Source organism: Melanerpes formicivorus, unplaced genomic scaffold (genome assembly GCF_026170545.1).
Source record: "Melanerpes formicivorus ecotype bairdi unplaced genomic scaffold, bMelFor1.0.p_v2 SCAF_81, whole genome shotgun sequence".
NCBI classification, from domain to species: domain Eukaryota; kingdom Metazoa; phylum Chordata; class Aves; order Piciformes; family Picidae; genus Melanerpes; species Melanerpes formicivorus.
The window spans coordinates 1,534,575-1,548,890 of NW_027142433.1; the positions used below are offsets into that span (position 1 = coordinate 1,534,575).

General features: G+C 63.3%; 3 protein-coding genes across 3 annotated transcripts in view; 2 read left to right on the forward strand and 1 right to left on the reverse strand.

Annotated features, from left to right (window-relative positions):
- Positions 1-7,319, forward strand: part of NOS1AP (nitric oxide synthase 1 adaptor protein) — a 59,891-nt gene extending 52,572 nt beyond the window's left edge. Inside the window, 2 exon segments of the mRNA XM_068164593.1 lie at positions 1,069-1,234; positions 1,904-7,319. Coding sequence (XP_068020694.1) covers positions 1,069-1,234; positions 1,904-2,310 — 573 coding nt within the window. The 3' untranslated portion in view covers positions 2,311-7,319.
- A 905-nt stretch (positions 7,320-8,224) lies between these two features.
- Positions 8,225-9,466, reverse strand: SPATA46 (spermatogenesis associated 46). Its single transcript, XM_068164568.1, is given in 4 exon segments — positions 8,225-8,629; positions 8,631-8,797; positions 9,003-9,110; positions 9,400-9,466. Coding segments are annotated over 4 exon segments (747 nt in total).
- CUNH1orf226 (chromosome unknown C1orf226 homolog) lies at positions 9,465-12,685 on the forward strand. Its single transcript, XM_068164569.1, has 4 exons — positions 9,465-9,475; positions 9,917-9,930; positions 10,283-10,514; positions 12,193-12,685. The coding sequence occupies exons 1-4, from the start codon at positions 9,465-9,467 to the stop codon at positions 12,683-12,685; spliced, it is 750 nt and encodes a 249-aa protein (XP_068020670.1).
- Positions 12,686-14,316: the final 1,631 nt, after the last annotated feature.

A 14,316-nucleotide genomic window follows, 5' to 3' on the forward strand; every position in this document is an offset into this window, starting at 1 on the left:
TGCCATGGAGACCACCCTGTAATTACCTCAGCCTCCCATTGCTTGGCTGAGGCTGCAGCTGCCATTTATTTCCCTTGCTGAGCAGGGACAAGCTTTCCCAAGGCACATCCAGACACCTGAGGGAGTTTTTTACTCTTCAATTACAGCCAGGAGTCATTCCTGGGTCTTGAGGCACAAGCCACTGCCCCTCTGCAAGGCATAATATTTAGGCTCTGCTTGCATCTCCCTGTGCAGCCTGTGCTGGTCTGTGGTCCTGCTCTGGCAGGGGGATTGGACTCAGTGGTCTCTGGAGGTCCCTTCCAACCCCTGACATCCTCTGATCCTGTGTCCCCCTGGCTTCCCCTCGGGCTGCCCTTTCCTCCTGCAGTCATGGTATGCACCAGTGGGCCCATCGCTGCCATCTCCATTTGCCTTGGGCTTGGCCACCAGAGGGGCACAGGGACCATGCACTGAGCATGCCCTGGGCTGGCACTGCCACCTGCCCCTGCTCTCCCCAGCACACCTGGGGTGTAACCACAGGGGGCTCTTCATCAGGTCACTTGTAGGATGCTAGTGAGCACTGGTAGAGGAGCAGGGATAGCTGGAGTGAAGCAGCAGGATGAGCAGAGGGCTGGAGCTGCTCTGCTGTGAGCACAGACTGAGGGAGTTGGAGCTGTTCAGTCTGGAGAAAGCTCTGAGGAGACCTTCTTGTGGCCTTGCAGTATCTGAAGAGGGCTACAAGGAAGCTGGGGAGGGACTTGTGAGGGTGTCAGGGAGTGATAGCACTGAGGAGGATGGAACAAAACTAGAAGTGGGGAGATTGAGATTGGATGTGAGGAAGAAGCTCTTCCCCAGGAGGGTGGTGAGAGCCTGGCACAGGCTGCCCAGGGAGGTGGTGGAAGCCTCCTGCCTGGAGGTGTTTGCAGCCAGGCTGGATGTGGCTGTGAGCAACCTGCTGTGGTGTGAGGTGTCCCTGGCCATGGCAGGGGGTTGGAGCTGGCTGAGCCTTGAGGTCCCCTCCCTTCCAACCCTGCCAGTGCTCTGACTCTCCTCTCTCCCAGGCCCTCACCAGTCTCTCCTGTCACACAGGTCCACTTGCTGAAGGACCAGCTGGCTGCAGAGGCAGCAGCACGGCTGGAGGCCCAGGCTCGTGTGCACCAGCTCCTGCTGCAGAACAAGGACTTGCTGCAGCACATCTCCCTCCTGGTCAAACAGGTGCAGGAGCTGGAGCTGAAGCTGGCAGGGAACACCACCAGTAAGCACTCCTGCCCCTTCCTTTCCCCTCACAGCTAGCTGGGCCTGTGAGGGACATCCACGTGGGTGTTCCTCTTGGAGTTTTTGTGCCCTTCCAGGGGGGTTGTGGAGGGGAATATTGGTGCCCTGCTGGCCTGGCTTTGCCTGTGTGCAGCAGGGTGCTTGCATGCAGCATGGGGAGGGCTGTATGAAGAGGAATCACATGCCTCCATCAGCTCTATGTCTGCTTTCCCCCCTGGCTGCACACTCGAGGCCAGCTCCTTGCTTTCCCCAAGAGCCCTCTCCTTGACCTTTCCAGTGTGACCTGCTCTAGGTGATCCTGCTTTGGCAGGGGGGTTGGACTGGGTGATCTCCTGAGGTCCCTTCCAGCCCCTGACACTGTGATGATTCTGTGCCCTTCCTCTGCAGTAGATGTGGCCATCGGCTTGCCTGCGGGAGCTGGAGCGTGGGAGATGGATAACTTTTATCCTGCAGACCCAGCTCTTCGCTGGCCAGCAGTGGCCACATCAGAGGAGCCCCTCTAGAACAGTGGCAGTGGGGAGCCTGGCGCCCGAGCCGCCCCGGCCCCTCCTGCTCTGGCCGGCCGGCAGCCGTCCGTGGGGGGCCGGGGGATGCCCCCGGCGGGCTGGAGCGGCACCGCCAGCCTCTCAGCCCTGCCCCTCTCTTGCAGCGGGCTCCCAGGACAGTCTGCTGGAGATCACCTTCCGCTCCAACGCCCTCCCCGTCCTCTGCGACCCGACCACCCCGCAGCCGGAGGACGCCCACCCGCCGGCGCTGGGCCCCGGCTCGGGCTTCCCCGGCGGCCTGGGCAGCCCCATAGGTAGGAACGAGTGCAGCCTGGTGAAGCTGGAGCGCTACCGCTTCCTGCCGGAGTCGGGGCCGGCCGGCGCGGAGCCGGCGCTGGGCAGCCTGGAGCTCATCAAGTTCCGCGAGTCGGGGATCGCCTCCGAGTACGAGTCCAACACGGACGAGAGCGAGGAGCGCGACTCCTGGTCCCAGGAGGAGCCCCCCCGCCTGCTCCACGTCCAGCCCAGGCAGGACCTTGGCGACAGCCTGGAGGACGAGATCGCGGTGTAGGGCTGGGGCAGGAGGCGGCACGGAGCGGCTGGGACCCACCAGAGCTGGGGCGGAGCCTGGCCGCGGCCCCTGGCTCTTGCCGGGGACAGGACAGCCCGCAGGGAGGGCAGTGGAGGTGGAGGCAGCAGGAGCGTCCAGCACACGGCCGGGAGGGGTGGGAGGTGAGGACGGAGCCGTGCCGAGGGGGTGCACCGGGCATGCCGTGTGCCAGTGTGCAGGGGCTGCCGTGCTGAGCTGGAGGGCCCCTGCTTGGCATCCCACGGTGAGCCGACAGCTTCTGCTGCCTCCCGGTCCCCCTGCCCCTACGAGCTGAGTTTGGAGGTCAGGCAGAAGCAAGGGACCCCCTGCTGGAAAAGCGGCGGCTGCTGCTGGGGAAGCAGTCAAGCAGCTTATGCTGAGGGCATGAGGGGGCTGGCACAGGGCAGTGTGCAGGGCAGGGGCAGGGGCAGGGGAGGCAGCACCAGGGCAGCGAGCAGGTGAGAGGTGGGGGCTGAGCTGTGCTAGCAGGGTGGGCAGGATTGGTCATGGTGAGCTGTCAGAGTGGGAGAGGTGAGGAGAGGGAAACCATGGGATGAGCCGGGAAGGGTGAGAGGAGGTGGTGCAGGGGGGCTTGGGACAGGTAGCTCCTGGCAGGGTGCTGGGCTGTGTTTGGGATGCTGCAGGCAGGGTGCTGGGCTGTGTTTGGGATGCTGCAGGCAGGGTGCTGGGCTGTGTTTGGGATGAGCCTGGCAGGGTGCTGGGCTGTGTTTGGGATGAGCCTGGCAGGGTGCTGGGCTGTGTTTGGGATGAGCCTGGCAGGGTGCTGGGCTGTGTTTGGGATGCTGCAGTCAGGGTGCTGGGCTGTGTTTGGGATGCTGCAGGCAGGGTGCTGGGCTGTGTTTGGGATGCTGCAGGCAGGGTGCTGGGCTGTGTTTGGGATGCTGCAGGCAGGGTGCTGGGCTGTGTTTGGGATGCTGCTGGCAGGGTGCTGGGCTGTGTTTGGGATGCTGCAGGCAGGGTGCTGGGCTGTGTTTGGGATGCTGCAGTCAGGGTGCTGGGCTGTGTTTGGGATGCTGCAGGCAGGGTGCTGGGCTGTGTTTGGGGTGCTGCAGGCAGGGTGCTGGGCTGTGTTTGGGATGCTGCTGGCAGGGTGCTGGGCTGTGTTTGGGATGCTGCAGGCAGGGTGCTGGGCTGTGTTTGGGATGCTGCTGGCAGGGTGCTGGGCTGTGTTTGGGATGCTGCAGGCAGGGTGCTGGGCTGTGTTTGGGATGCTGCTGGCAGGGTGCTGGGCTGTGTTTGGGATGCTGCAGGCAGGGTGCTGGGCTGTGTTTGGGATGCTGCTGGCAGGGTGCTGGGCTGTGTTTGGGATGAGCCTGGCAGGGTGCTGGGCTGTGTTTGGGATGCTGCAGGCAGGGTGCTGGGCTGTGTTTGGGATGCTGCAGGCAGGGTGCTGGGCTGTGTTTGGGATGCTGCAGGCAGGGTGCTGGGCTGTGTTTGGGATGCTGCTGGCAGGGTGCTGGGCTGTGTTTGGGATGCCCCTGGCAGGGTGCTGGGCTGTGTTTGGGATGCTGCTGGCAGGGTGCTGGGCTGTGTTTGGGATGCTGCTGGCAGGGTGCTGGGCTGTGTTTGGGATGCTGCAGGCAGGGTGCTGGGCTGTGTTTGGGATGCTGCAGGCAGGGTGCTGGGCTGTGTTTGGGGTGCTGCTGGCAGGGTGCTGGGCTGTGTTTGGGATGCTGCAGGCAGGGTGCTGGGCTGTGTTTGGGATGCTGCAGGCAGGGTGCTGGGCTGTGTTTGGGATGCTGCAGGCAGGGTGCTGGGCTGTGTTTGGGATGCTGCAGGCAGGGTGCTGGGCTGTGTTTGGGATGCTGCAGGCAGGGTGCTGGGCTGTGTTTGGGATGCTGCTGGCAGGGTGCTGGGCTGTGTTTGGGATGCTGCAGGCAGGGTGCTGGGCTGTGTTTGGGATGCTGCAGGCAGGGTGCTGGGCTGTGTTTGGGATGCTGCAGGCAGGGTGCTGGGCTGTGTTTGGGATGCTGCAGGCAGGGTGCTGGGCTGTGTTTGGGATGCTGCAGGCAGGGTGCTGGGCTGTGTTTGGGATGCTGCTGGCAGGGTGCTGGGCTGTGTTTGGGATGAGCCTGGCAGGGTGCTGGGCTGTGTTTGGGATGCTGCTGGCAGGGTGCTGGGCTGTGTTTGGGATGAGCCTGGCAGGGTGCTGGGCTGTGTTTGGGATGCTGCAGGCAGGGTGCTGGGCTGTGTTTGGGGTGCTGCAGGCAGGGTGCTGGGCTGTGTTTGGGATGAGCCTGGCAGGGTGCTGGGCTGTGTTTGGGACACTTCCAGGCCAGCATGCATGCAGCATGGGGCTGTGGAGTGCTCTTCCCCTCACTGTTCCAGTCCCTGGGGAGCTTGGCATGGCTGCCAGATGTCAAAGCCTTTCTGGTGCTCTGTAGGTCACATCTCCAAGCACCTCCCAGCAACCCCCATCACCACCACAGGCTCCCTGCTTTGCTCTACAGACACTCCCTCCCATCTCCAAGCAGTCCTTTCCCCCCAGAGCAGGGCTGGGGGGTGCAGGGCAGGCCTCCACCATGCCTCAGTGAGGAGCAAGCTGCTGAGGTCTGCAGGGGAGCTTGGTCACCTCTCTGCTTTGCACCCCCCACAGAGTGAACACAAGAGCTTGGATTCCCCAACAGGCTCCTGTGTGCCCATGGCTGAGAGCCATCTGTGGGACCCCCCCAAGTGTCCAGAGCTTGTTTCTCCTCTGCAAGCACAGTTGTCAGCTGCCTGGTGCTGCAGCCTCTAAGAGGCTGTGGCTGGAGCAGAGTCCTGATGTCTCCCTGCTCCCTGTGGGAGCACTGGATGAGGTGGGGATTGGCACAGCTGCTTTCCTCCTCATCCACCCTTCCATCCTCCTGCTTTGCTTTTTTGCTTCCCTCTGCTCTCTCCTTAATCAGCTCAGTCCCTGCTAGATCTGCCTCAAACTATCTCCCAGCTCAGCATCTCCCAGACACAAGCTCTTGCTTAGCCTGGCTGCTGAGGAACGTCCATGGCTTCTTTCTGCCCTCAGCACTGAGGGCTGCTGTGAGGGATGAGGAGTGGGTGAGAGCCCAGGGTCTGTACAGGCTGTGCTGTGCACCCTCCACCACAGGAGGAGGCTGGATGCTGTGAGGAGCTAAAGAGTCCTGGAGGGAAGGACACATCTCAGTGTCCCCAGCAGTGGCCTGGTGTCCAGGGGACTTCCCCACCAGCCACAGAGGGGACAGAGTGGGAGTGGGTGCTGGGAGCAGTGTGTCATGGGTGCTCCCATCCTCTGGCCACCAATACCTCCATCTAGCCTGTGCCATGCCCTTCTGTGGGGACCCCAACATCCCACTGCCAGCTGGCAGTGGCTGGAGGTGAAGGTGCAGGGTGGGGGCTGGTGTCACTAGGAGGGAGGTGGGAAGGGCAGCACACACAGGATGTGGTGCAGGCATGTTGGGCATGTGTGAGTGAGCTGGAAGAGGGATTTCCCTGTGGGCAGGTGAGTTGTGCAGGAGAGGGGATGGCAGGAGCTCAGCCACAAGCACAGGGCAGACAAAGAGGGAGCCCAGAAGGAGCAGCAGGCAGGAGGTCTCTCCCAGGCAGGGCTGTCCTGGAAAGCAGGCAAGGCTGAGCCACCTCCCCACACTGCTGCTCCTGCCTGCCCCTGCTGCACACACAGCTCAGGCAGGGCCCAGCAAGGAGCTGCAGGCTGGGGAGAGCTGCAGGCTGGGGAGAGCTGCAGGCTGGGGAGAGCTGCAGGCTGGGGAGAGCTGCAGGCTGGGGAGAGCTGCAGGCTGGGATGAGCTGCAGGCTGGAGTGAGCTGCAGGCTGGGGAGAGCTGCAGGCTGGGGAGAGCTGCAGGCTGGGGAGAGCTGCAGGCTGGGATGAGCTGCAGGCTGGAGTGAGCTGCAGGCTGGGGAGAGCTGCAGGCTGGGGAGAGCTGCAGGCTGGGGAGAGCTGCAGGCTGGAGTGAGCTGCAGGCTGGAGAGAGCTGCAGGCTGGAGAGAGCTGCAGGCTGGGGAGAGCTGCAGGCTGGGGAGAGCTGCAGACTGGGGAGAGCTGCAGGCTGGGGAGAGCTGCAGGCTGGAGAGAGCTGCAGGCTGGGGAGAGCTGCAGGCTGGGATGAGCTGCAGGCTGGAGAGAGCTGCAGGCTGGGGAGAGCTGCAGGCTGGGGAGAGCTGCAGGCTGGAGTGAGCTGCAGGCTGGAGAGAGCTGCAGGCTGGAGAGAGCTGCAGGCTGGGATGAGCTGCAGGCTGGAGTGAGCTGCAGGCTGGAGAGAGCTGCAGGCTGGGGAGAGCTGCAGGCTGGGATGAGCTGCAGGCTGGGGAGAGCTGCAGGCTGGAGTGAGCTGCAGGCTGGAGAGAGCTGCAGGCTGGGGAGAGCTGCAGGCTGGGACGAGCTGCAGGCTGGGGAGAGCTGCAGGCTGGAGTGAGCTGCAGGCTGGGGAGAGCTGCAGGCTGGGGAGAGCTGCAGGCTGGGACGAGCTGCAGGCTGGGGAGAGCTGCAGGCTGGGACGAGCTGCAGGCTGGGGAGAGCTGCAGGCTGGGGAGAGCTGCAGGCTGGGGAGAGCTGCAGGCTGGGACGAGCTGCAGGCTGGGGAGAGCTGCAGGCTGGGGAGAGCTGCAGGCTGGGGAGAGCTGCAGGCTGGGGCTCCTGGCCAGGGCTCTGCCTGCTGGGGGGGGGAGGGTGGGTGCACTGTGGGCTGAGGGGGTGCTCCAGAGCCAGGTGGGCCCTTGCCAGCGTCCTGCCACCCTGCAGGGGTACATGTGTAAATGATCCTCCCCCTGACTCAGTGCTGCCTCCGAGACACCTCTCTGGCCTCTCACTTTTGGTATGGACCTTGACCAGGGATTTATAGCTCTATTTTTGGTCCTTTCTTTTCCTACAACTGTCATGTTACTAACTGTTGACTTCAGTCTGTCTGGGAAGCCAGCCTGTCCATGTAAGTGCACTTAACCCTTGGGTGTTGTCGTTCGCTGACTGGCTTTTGCTAAATAAATCTTTCTATTTCTCAAGGCTTTCTGTTGTCTCCTCCTCCTTGCTGACTCTCTCTTCCTGCACTTCTCTCCCTCTTCCTGCTGGGAGGCAGCACCAGCAGTGGCATCCCCCCTCCAACCTCAGAGAGGCTCCTCTCCCCTGTGGGGACCCTTGCTTGTGGTGCCAGCCACGGGCTGCCCACGAGAGCCAGGTGCCCCAAACCTTGCTTTCAGTCTTGCCCCTCAGCCACTGCACAACGTGGGTTTGTCTCAGGGCTGACCCAGCAGCTCCAGGGGGTTCCAGGGGCTTCCTGGCATCTGCAGAGCTCCCCACAGAGATGCTAAGCAGCACTTCAGCACTTTCAGGGGCTGGGGAGGGGTTTGGCTGCTGGGGAAGGACAAGTTGGGAGGAAGAGGAGGATTCTACCACTGGGGAGGTGGTGGAAGCTTCATCCCTGGAGGTTTTGAAGGCCAGGCTGGATGTGGCTGTGAGCAACCTGCTGTAGTGTGAGGAGTCCCTGCCCATGGCAGAGGGGTTGGCACTGGATGATCCTTGAGGTCCCTTCCAACCCAAAAATCACAGAATCAGCCAGGTTGGAAGGGACCTCCAAGATCACCAAGGCCAACCAACCACCCAACCCTAACTGATCAACCAGAGCATGGCACTGAGTGCCTCACCCAGGCTCTTCTTAAGCACCTCCAGGGACTTTGGAATGGGCTGCCCAGGGAGGTGGCAGGGCCAAAGGGCAATCTCTCTGTCTGGGAAGAACTTCTTGCTAAGATCAAGCCTAAACTTCCCCCTGGCACAGCTTGAGACTGTGTCCTCTTGTTCTGGTGCTGGCTGCCCTGGTTCTCTGGTTCTCAGGGCTTCTCTCAAAGGCTGGGGAAGCGTTGTGCAGGCGAAGGGCAGCAGGCAGCCGGGGCCGGCCGCTCCCGGTCCCACTTTATTGCGGCGCCGGCAGGAGCGATGGAGCAGCGCCCTCCCGCGGCCGCCGCTCGCCTGCGGGGCTGCGGCCATGCCCGCGGGCAGGCTGCAGCTCCTGCTCCCTCTGCTCCTTCTCCCACAGCGCCTTCAGCCTGCGGTAGTACACCCTGCAGCTGTAGCCCTCCTGGGCGCTGTTCTGGATGTGCGACTGCACCGACCAGAGCATGGGGAAGACTCGGCAGCAGGCCATGCACTTGTAGCCCTGCTGGGGCAGGGGCTGCTGCTGCGAGGCGCTCAGGATGTCCTGGATGGTGATGCTGGATCTGCTGCCGGCCAGCCGCTCCCCCTCGGGGGGCTGGGCCTTGTCGGAGGAGCTGGGGGAGCAGGCGGTCTCTGAGAGGTCGTCGAGCTCCTCCTGCTCCTGGGGGGGTGGCGGCGGTGGCAGCAGCCGAGCTGGAGGAAAGGCTGCTGGGCAGCTGCTGGGTGGCTTCTTTGGTGCTTATGAGGTAGCTGTAGGGTGAGAACCAGGGCCGGTAGATGATGTCGGCACAGGCAGGGAGCTCGCTCTCTGGCACCTCTGCAGGGCCACAGGCTGTGGAGGAAAGGGCCTGCAGTCACTCGGGGGGGCTTGGAAGAGCCTGCCCCCTCTGTGGGCTTCAGAGCCTTCCTCTCTGTCTCCATGGGGTGGAGAGGTGTCTGGCTCTGTCCCCTCCGGCGTGGAGGGCACCATCCTTTCCCCCGTGTGATGCAGGTGTAGGGATGGGCACAGGATGCTGGCAGCACAGCACAAGGCTCACCCAGTAGTCCGCTGGGGTCGTCCAGTGGAGAGCTGGCCTGGCACGCAGGCAGTGGCAGAGGGGCTGAGCTGGCACTCTCAGGGGCAGCGCCCACAGCTTTGGGGACTTCTGTTGGGAAGCCACAGGGGAGAAGGCAGTGCAGCTCAGAGGTGGGGAGTGACTGCAGACCCCCATCAGGTCCCCAGAAAGCACCTGCTGCCACACACCCACCCCAGACCCCTTCCCCACCTGTGCAGCCAACCCATGCCCTGCCCAACCTCTCCCTGGCTGTCTGCCCGCAGGCCCTCGCTGTGCCACAGCAGGCTGTGCCCAGGAAGTCAGGGAGGAATCTTCCCCACAGGTAGTGCCAGCTGCCCACCCCCCATGCCCAGCCACAGCTGGTGGGCGCCAGGCTCACCGGACAGGTTGGCAGGGCCTAAGGGCAATGGAGCCTCTGGGCTGCTGGTCCTGGTGCTGCAGGGCATGGCCTTGAGGTGAGCAGCAGGCAGGACCAAGCTGTCACCCTAGTGTGGCTGGTGTAGGGCTCCTGCTCCATGGTACCCATGCCATTCGTGGCTGATGTCACAGTCACACAGTGCAGAGCAGGATGCCCCTGGGTGCTGTGCCCAGCCCCTGGGATCTCTAGGGAGCTTGGCCAGTGCAAGGGATCAGCCAGCCTGGGCTGGGGAAGGAGCCTTGCAGGGGCTGGCAGTGTAGAGCCCAGGCTGTAGGTGCCCTTGCAGAGCCCCTTCTTGCTTCATGAGTGCCTGGCTGGCAAGGACCCCAGCTCTGCAGGCAGCATGGCAGGCCCGGGCAGGGGGCTGGCACCACACCTTGCCTGGCAGCATGGAAGGGGCAGGCCCCCTGCTCCCCTTGCCATTCCCCTGGTAAATCCTCTCTCTCTCTCTCTCTCTTTCCACAACCTGCTTCCCAAGCTGCCTGGTGCCAGGTAAGAGATGCTTTCAATGTGTTGGCAGTGCCAGCATGGACCCCTGGCCTTGCTGCCACCCTGGTTTTGCCTGTGCTGTCCCCACTGCATGCACTGCCCTGTGCAGCCCTGGCACAGCCCTGGCACAGCCCTGGCACAGCCCTGGCTGCCCGCAGCCGCTGCAGAGCTGCAGGAGCAGCCTCCCCAGCTGTGTTTCCATGCTGCTGCCCCGGGAGCCAGCAGCTGAGCTCTGGGACGTGCCGTGCCGTGCCGTGCCGTGCCGTGCCGTGCCGTGCCGTGCCGTGCGGTGCCCGCCGGGGCGCTGCCCCCAGCCCAGCTCACGCCCCCCTCTCTCTTCCCTTTGCTTCCCCAGTGGACCAGAGCCTGTTTGAGAACGCCAGCGCCGCGGCCCCGGCGCCGCGCCCGCAGCCGCCGCGCCCCGCCGGCAGCCAGCACCTCCGCAACCTGGGCAAGGCGGTGGGGGCCAAGGTGAACGACCTGCTGCGCCGCCGGGAGCCGCCCGCCCTGCCCGGCCCCGGCGTGACCGAGGTGAACGCCAGCGCCGGCGCCGTGCTGGGCGCCGGGCAGCCGGCCGGAGAGGAGGGGTGAGTGCGCCCCGCTCCGGGGGGGGCAGATGCTCTGGGGCCCCGCGGGGGAACAAAGGAATGATGCTCACACAGATGGATTGGAAAGGGGTTGAAAGTTCAAGGGGGAAAGCAGTTGGTGTTTGACAGAAGTGGCAAAGCAGAGTGGCAAAGATAATCACAGAATAATAGAACCAGGCTGGGAAAGACCTCTGAGGTCATCAAGTTCAGCCTCTCACCCAACACCACCTAATCAACTGACCATGGCACCAAGGGCCTCAGCCAGGCTGCTCTTAAACACCTCCAGGGATGGGGACTCCACCACCTCCCTGGGCAGCACATCCCAGTGGCCAATCTCTCTTGCTGGGAAGAATTTCTTCCTCACCTCCAGCCTAAACCTCCCCTGGCACAGCTTGAGACTGTGTCCTCTTGTTCTGGCGCTGGGTGCCTGGGAGAAGAGACCAACCCCCACCTGGCTACAAGGTAGTTGTAGAGAGCAAGAAGGTCTCCCCTGAGCCTCCTCTTCTGCAGGCTAAGCAACCCCAGCTCCCTCAGCCTCTGCTCCCAGGGCTGTGCTCCCCCACCTCGTTGCCCTTCTCTGGACATGTTCAAGTATCTCAGTGTCCCAAAGCTTACAGAGTCACGTACACCACACCAAAGGCCTCCCAACACTTCCCTTCTCCCCACCTGAGGGTCTCCCCAAAGACACCCAGGGCTCTTTCTTCCCCCCTTGCTCTGCTAGGCTGGTCTCAGGCTGGTGAGGTCTGACACTGCCCTCCCCCCCTTCTTCTCCTGGCATTAGGTCTAGGCAGGTCTAAGAGGCATTGAGATAGTCCCCCAGTGTTACCCAACAGGGAGCATCAAGAGAAGCAGAGCCAGCAGGGCCAGGGAGGGGATTCTGCCTCTCTGCTCCACTCTGCTGAGACCACAGATGCAGCTCTGGGGCCAGTTCTGGAGCCTCTGTGCCAGGAAGGATCTGGAGGTGCTGGAAGGTGTCCAGAGAAGGGCCAGGAGGAGGAGCAGAGGGCTGGAGCTGCTCTGCTGTGAGCACAGACTGAGGGAGTTGGGGTTGTGCAGGCTGGAGAGGAGAAGGCTCCCAGGAGACCTCATTGTGGCCTTGCAGGATCTGCATGGGGCTCCAAGAAAGCTGGGAAGGGACTTGTGAGGGTGTCAGGGAGGGATAGGACTGGGGGGGATGGAGCAGAACTAGAGATGGGGAGATGGAGATTGGCTGTGAGGAAGAAGTTGTTCCCCAGGAGGGTGGTGAGAGCCTGGCACAGGCTGCCCAGGGAGGTGGTGGAAGCCTCCTGCCTGGAGGTGTTTGCAGCCAGGCTGGAGGTGGCTGTGAGCAACCTGCTGTGGTGTTGAGGTGTCCCTGCCCATGGCAGGGGGTTGGAGCTGGCTGAGCCTTGAGGTCCCTTCCAGCCCTCACAGCTCTGTGATTCTGTGATCTCCCACAGGAGCAGAGAGGGAAGAAAGGAAGAGAGAGACTTTGCAGATGAGTTCGTAGGGCCCAGGCTCTGTGGGTAGCAGTAGGCTGTTTCCTGTGCCCACCTGACTGGGCTGGACACTGCGGTGTGCTTTATGTGGCAGTAACAGGAGGCACCCAGCCTAAACTGCCACGGGGTGTGCCCCCCCCAGGGCAGGCTGCTGCCAGGGCCTCGACACAGGGCTGAGTGTGACTGCTGTGTGCTTGCAGGGCCGTGGGGCTGGATGCTTTTCCCCGCCTGGACCCCCCCCCCTCCACCAGCAGGAAGCGGACCCCGCGTGCCCTGAAGACCCCGCAGGACATGCTCATCGCCCCCCAGCCCGCCGGCACCGGCCCGAGGGGCAGCCTGGAAGAGCCTTCTGAGCCAGCCCCAGCCCACTCCCACCCTGCAGGGGAGCAGCTGGGCACGAGGGACCCATCGCCTGCAGCGTGCCCTGCCGTTCCCACCGCCACGGGCACCCCGGAGCCCGCGGAGGAGCAGCCCACTGCTGCCCTCCCCGTGCCCGACCTCATCCATAAGGGCAGCCTGGACAGCCAGTGGCAAGCAGGAGAGACGGCTCCTGAGACCTCACCTCACACCGAGAAGCCCTCCCAGAGACCTGGGCTGGAGCGTGAGCCGCCGGGGAGCACGGGGCGGCAGGAGCCCTGTTCTCCGAGCTGGGAGGTGGAGGGGCCCCATCCTGACCTGCTGTCCTTTGAGTAGCAGCAGCAGCGGTGCTGTGACAGGGGCAGCGTCACACAAAGGCATCTCTCACTGCCACTGGCCACTCTGGGGGTCATTCTTTGGAGAGAGGGCAGCCCTGGCTGGCAGAAGCCATTGCTAGCCCAGTGTGGGGGTTGGGGAGGCACAGCACCGCTTGTCCTTGGGTTCCCAGGAGGGGCACAGCCTGCCCTGCTGTGGCTTCTGCAGCCCCATCCTGAGCCTGTTGACCCTTGTCAGTGCAGAGCTCCTGTCCTCCCCTGGTGCCACCATCCTGTCCTGCCTGCAGCCCGGGGCCGTGCTGAGCTGGGGGCTAGGCTGGGCTTGCTCAGCAGCCTGGCTCCTGATGCATGGGTGCAGAAGCACCAGGCTGCCCCCAGCCCTGTCAGCTGTGCTGTGGGCAAGTGTCCCACATGGCTCCCCACATCTGGGCTGCCTCCCCCAGTCTGGAGCATGGCTCAGCTTACATCCTGTGCCTGTTGAGATACATCATCCTCCTGTGCCAGCACATTCCCCCAGTGCCTGGTGCCAGGGAGCTGGGCTCTAGGCATCCCCAAGGCCTTCTCCAAGTGTCAGCCTCTTGGCATTAGCTTTCCTAGTGCCATCTGGCTTTGCAGCAGTCCCAGCTGCTTATGGTGCAGGCTCTGCTGGGGGGCAGGGCTGGCTGCCTGGGGACACATGGCTGCTCACTGGTGAGTGGGCTGTGGTGGGGTCTCCAGCTCCCTGTCAGACCCCCCTCCAGCTCCTGCTTATTTTCTTGTCCTGCCCCAGGCAGGCAGCCCACTGCCTGTGGCCCAGTGCCACTGCTGCTCTCCTTTTGCTGGGGTGGTGATGTTTTTGCAGCTGTAGGACACAGGAAGCCACACAGCCCTCTGGTCCTGCTCTATGATTGTCTCCCTGTGAGCTACAGGAGAGCCAGCAGGCCCCTGGGCTGGGGTGAGGAGGCAGCAGGGGAGAACACTTTTTGCTGAGAGCTTTGTGCTTCCTCTCCAAAAAGGTGATTTTGAGGGGAAAAGCTCCAGAGGCCAGGTTTGGGCTGGGGGAGGCTAGGGGCACCTGCCTGGGGCACCTCTGCTCACAGCTCCTCCTGGGCCAGGCAGGGTGGCTGGGCTGAAGAAACATCTTCCACACCCCCAGCCAGGTGCTGGTCTTGCTGAAGGAAGGAGGCCACAAGCACCAAGGGTGCAGCCAGCCTGCTCCCATGCCTGGGGCTGTGGTGATGCTAGGGGCTGTGCAGTGCTCAAGCCCCGGGAGGGTCCCCCTCAGAGCCCCCAGCCAGGTGCCCCTCGGTGCAGCACAGCCTGTGTGTGAAGTGATTGTGCTGTGCAGGGCTGGTGCCACCCTGCAGACAAAGACTGACCTGAGTGTGTCCATGGGTGTGCTGCACTGTGTGTGGTGGTGAGCACAAGGCCTTGCAGCCCCTCTTTGAGGAACCAGCATCCTCCCACGGGGGAAGCTGCAGTGCTGGGCCAGTGCCTCTACTTATGCTGTCTGCAACCTGGGTGTAGTTTGGGACACAAGAGTCAGATTGCACAATAAATGTTGTTTTTTTTCCTTTTCTTTTTTCCTTTTTAATCACAGACACACAGAAGTGCCTTGGTGGGAGGGGAGGGGAGGGCCTGCATCACATCACA

Excerpts from the sequence above, each read along its gene's own strand:
- CUNH1orf226 (XM_068164569.1), top strand. Across the intron at positions 10,515-12,192 it reads CAGCCGGCCGGAGAGGAGGG|GGCCGTGGGGCTGGATGCTT; the intron begins GTGAGTGCGCCC and ends GTGTGCTTGCAG.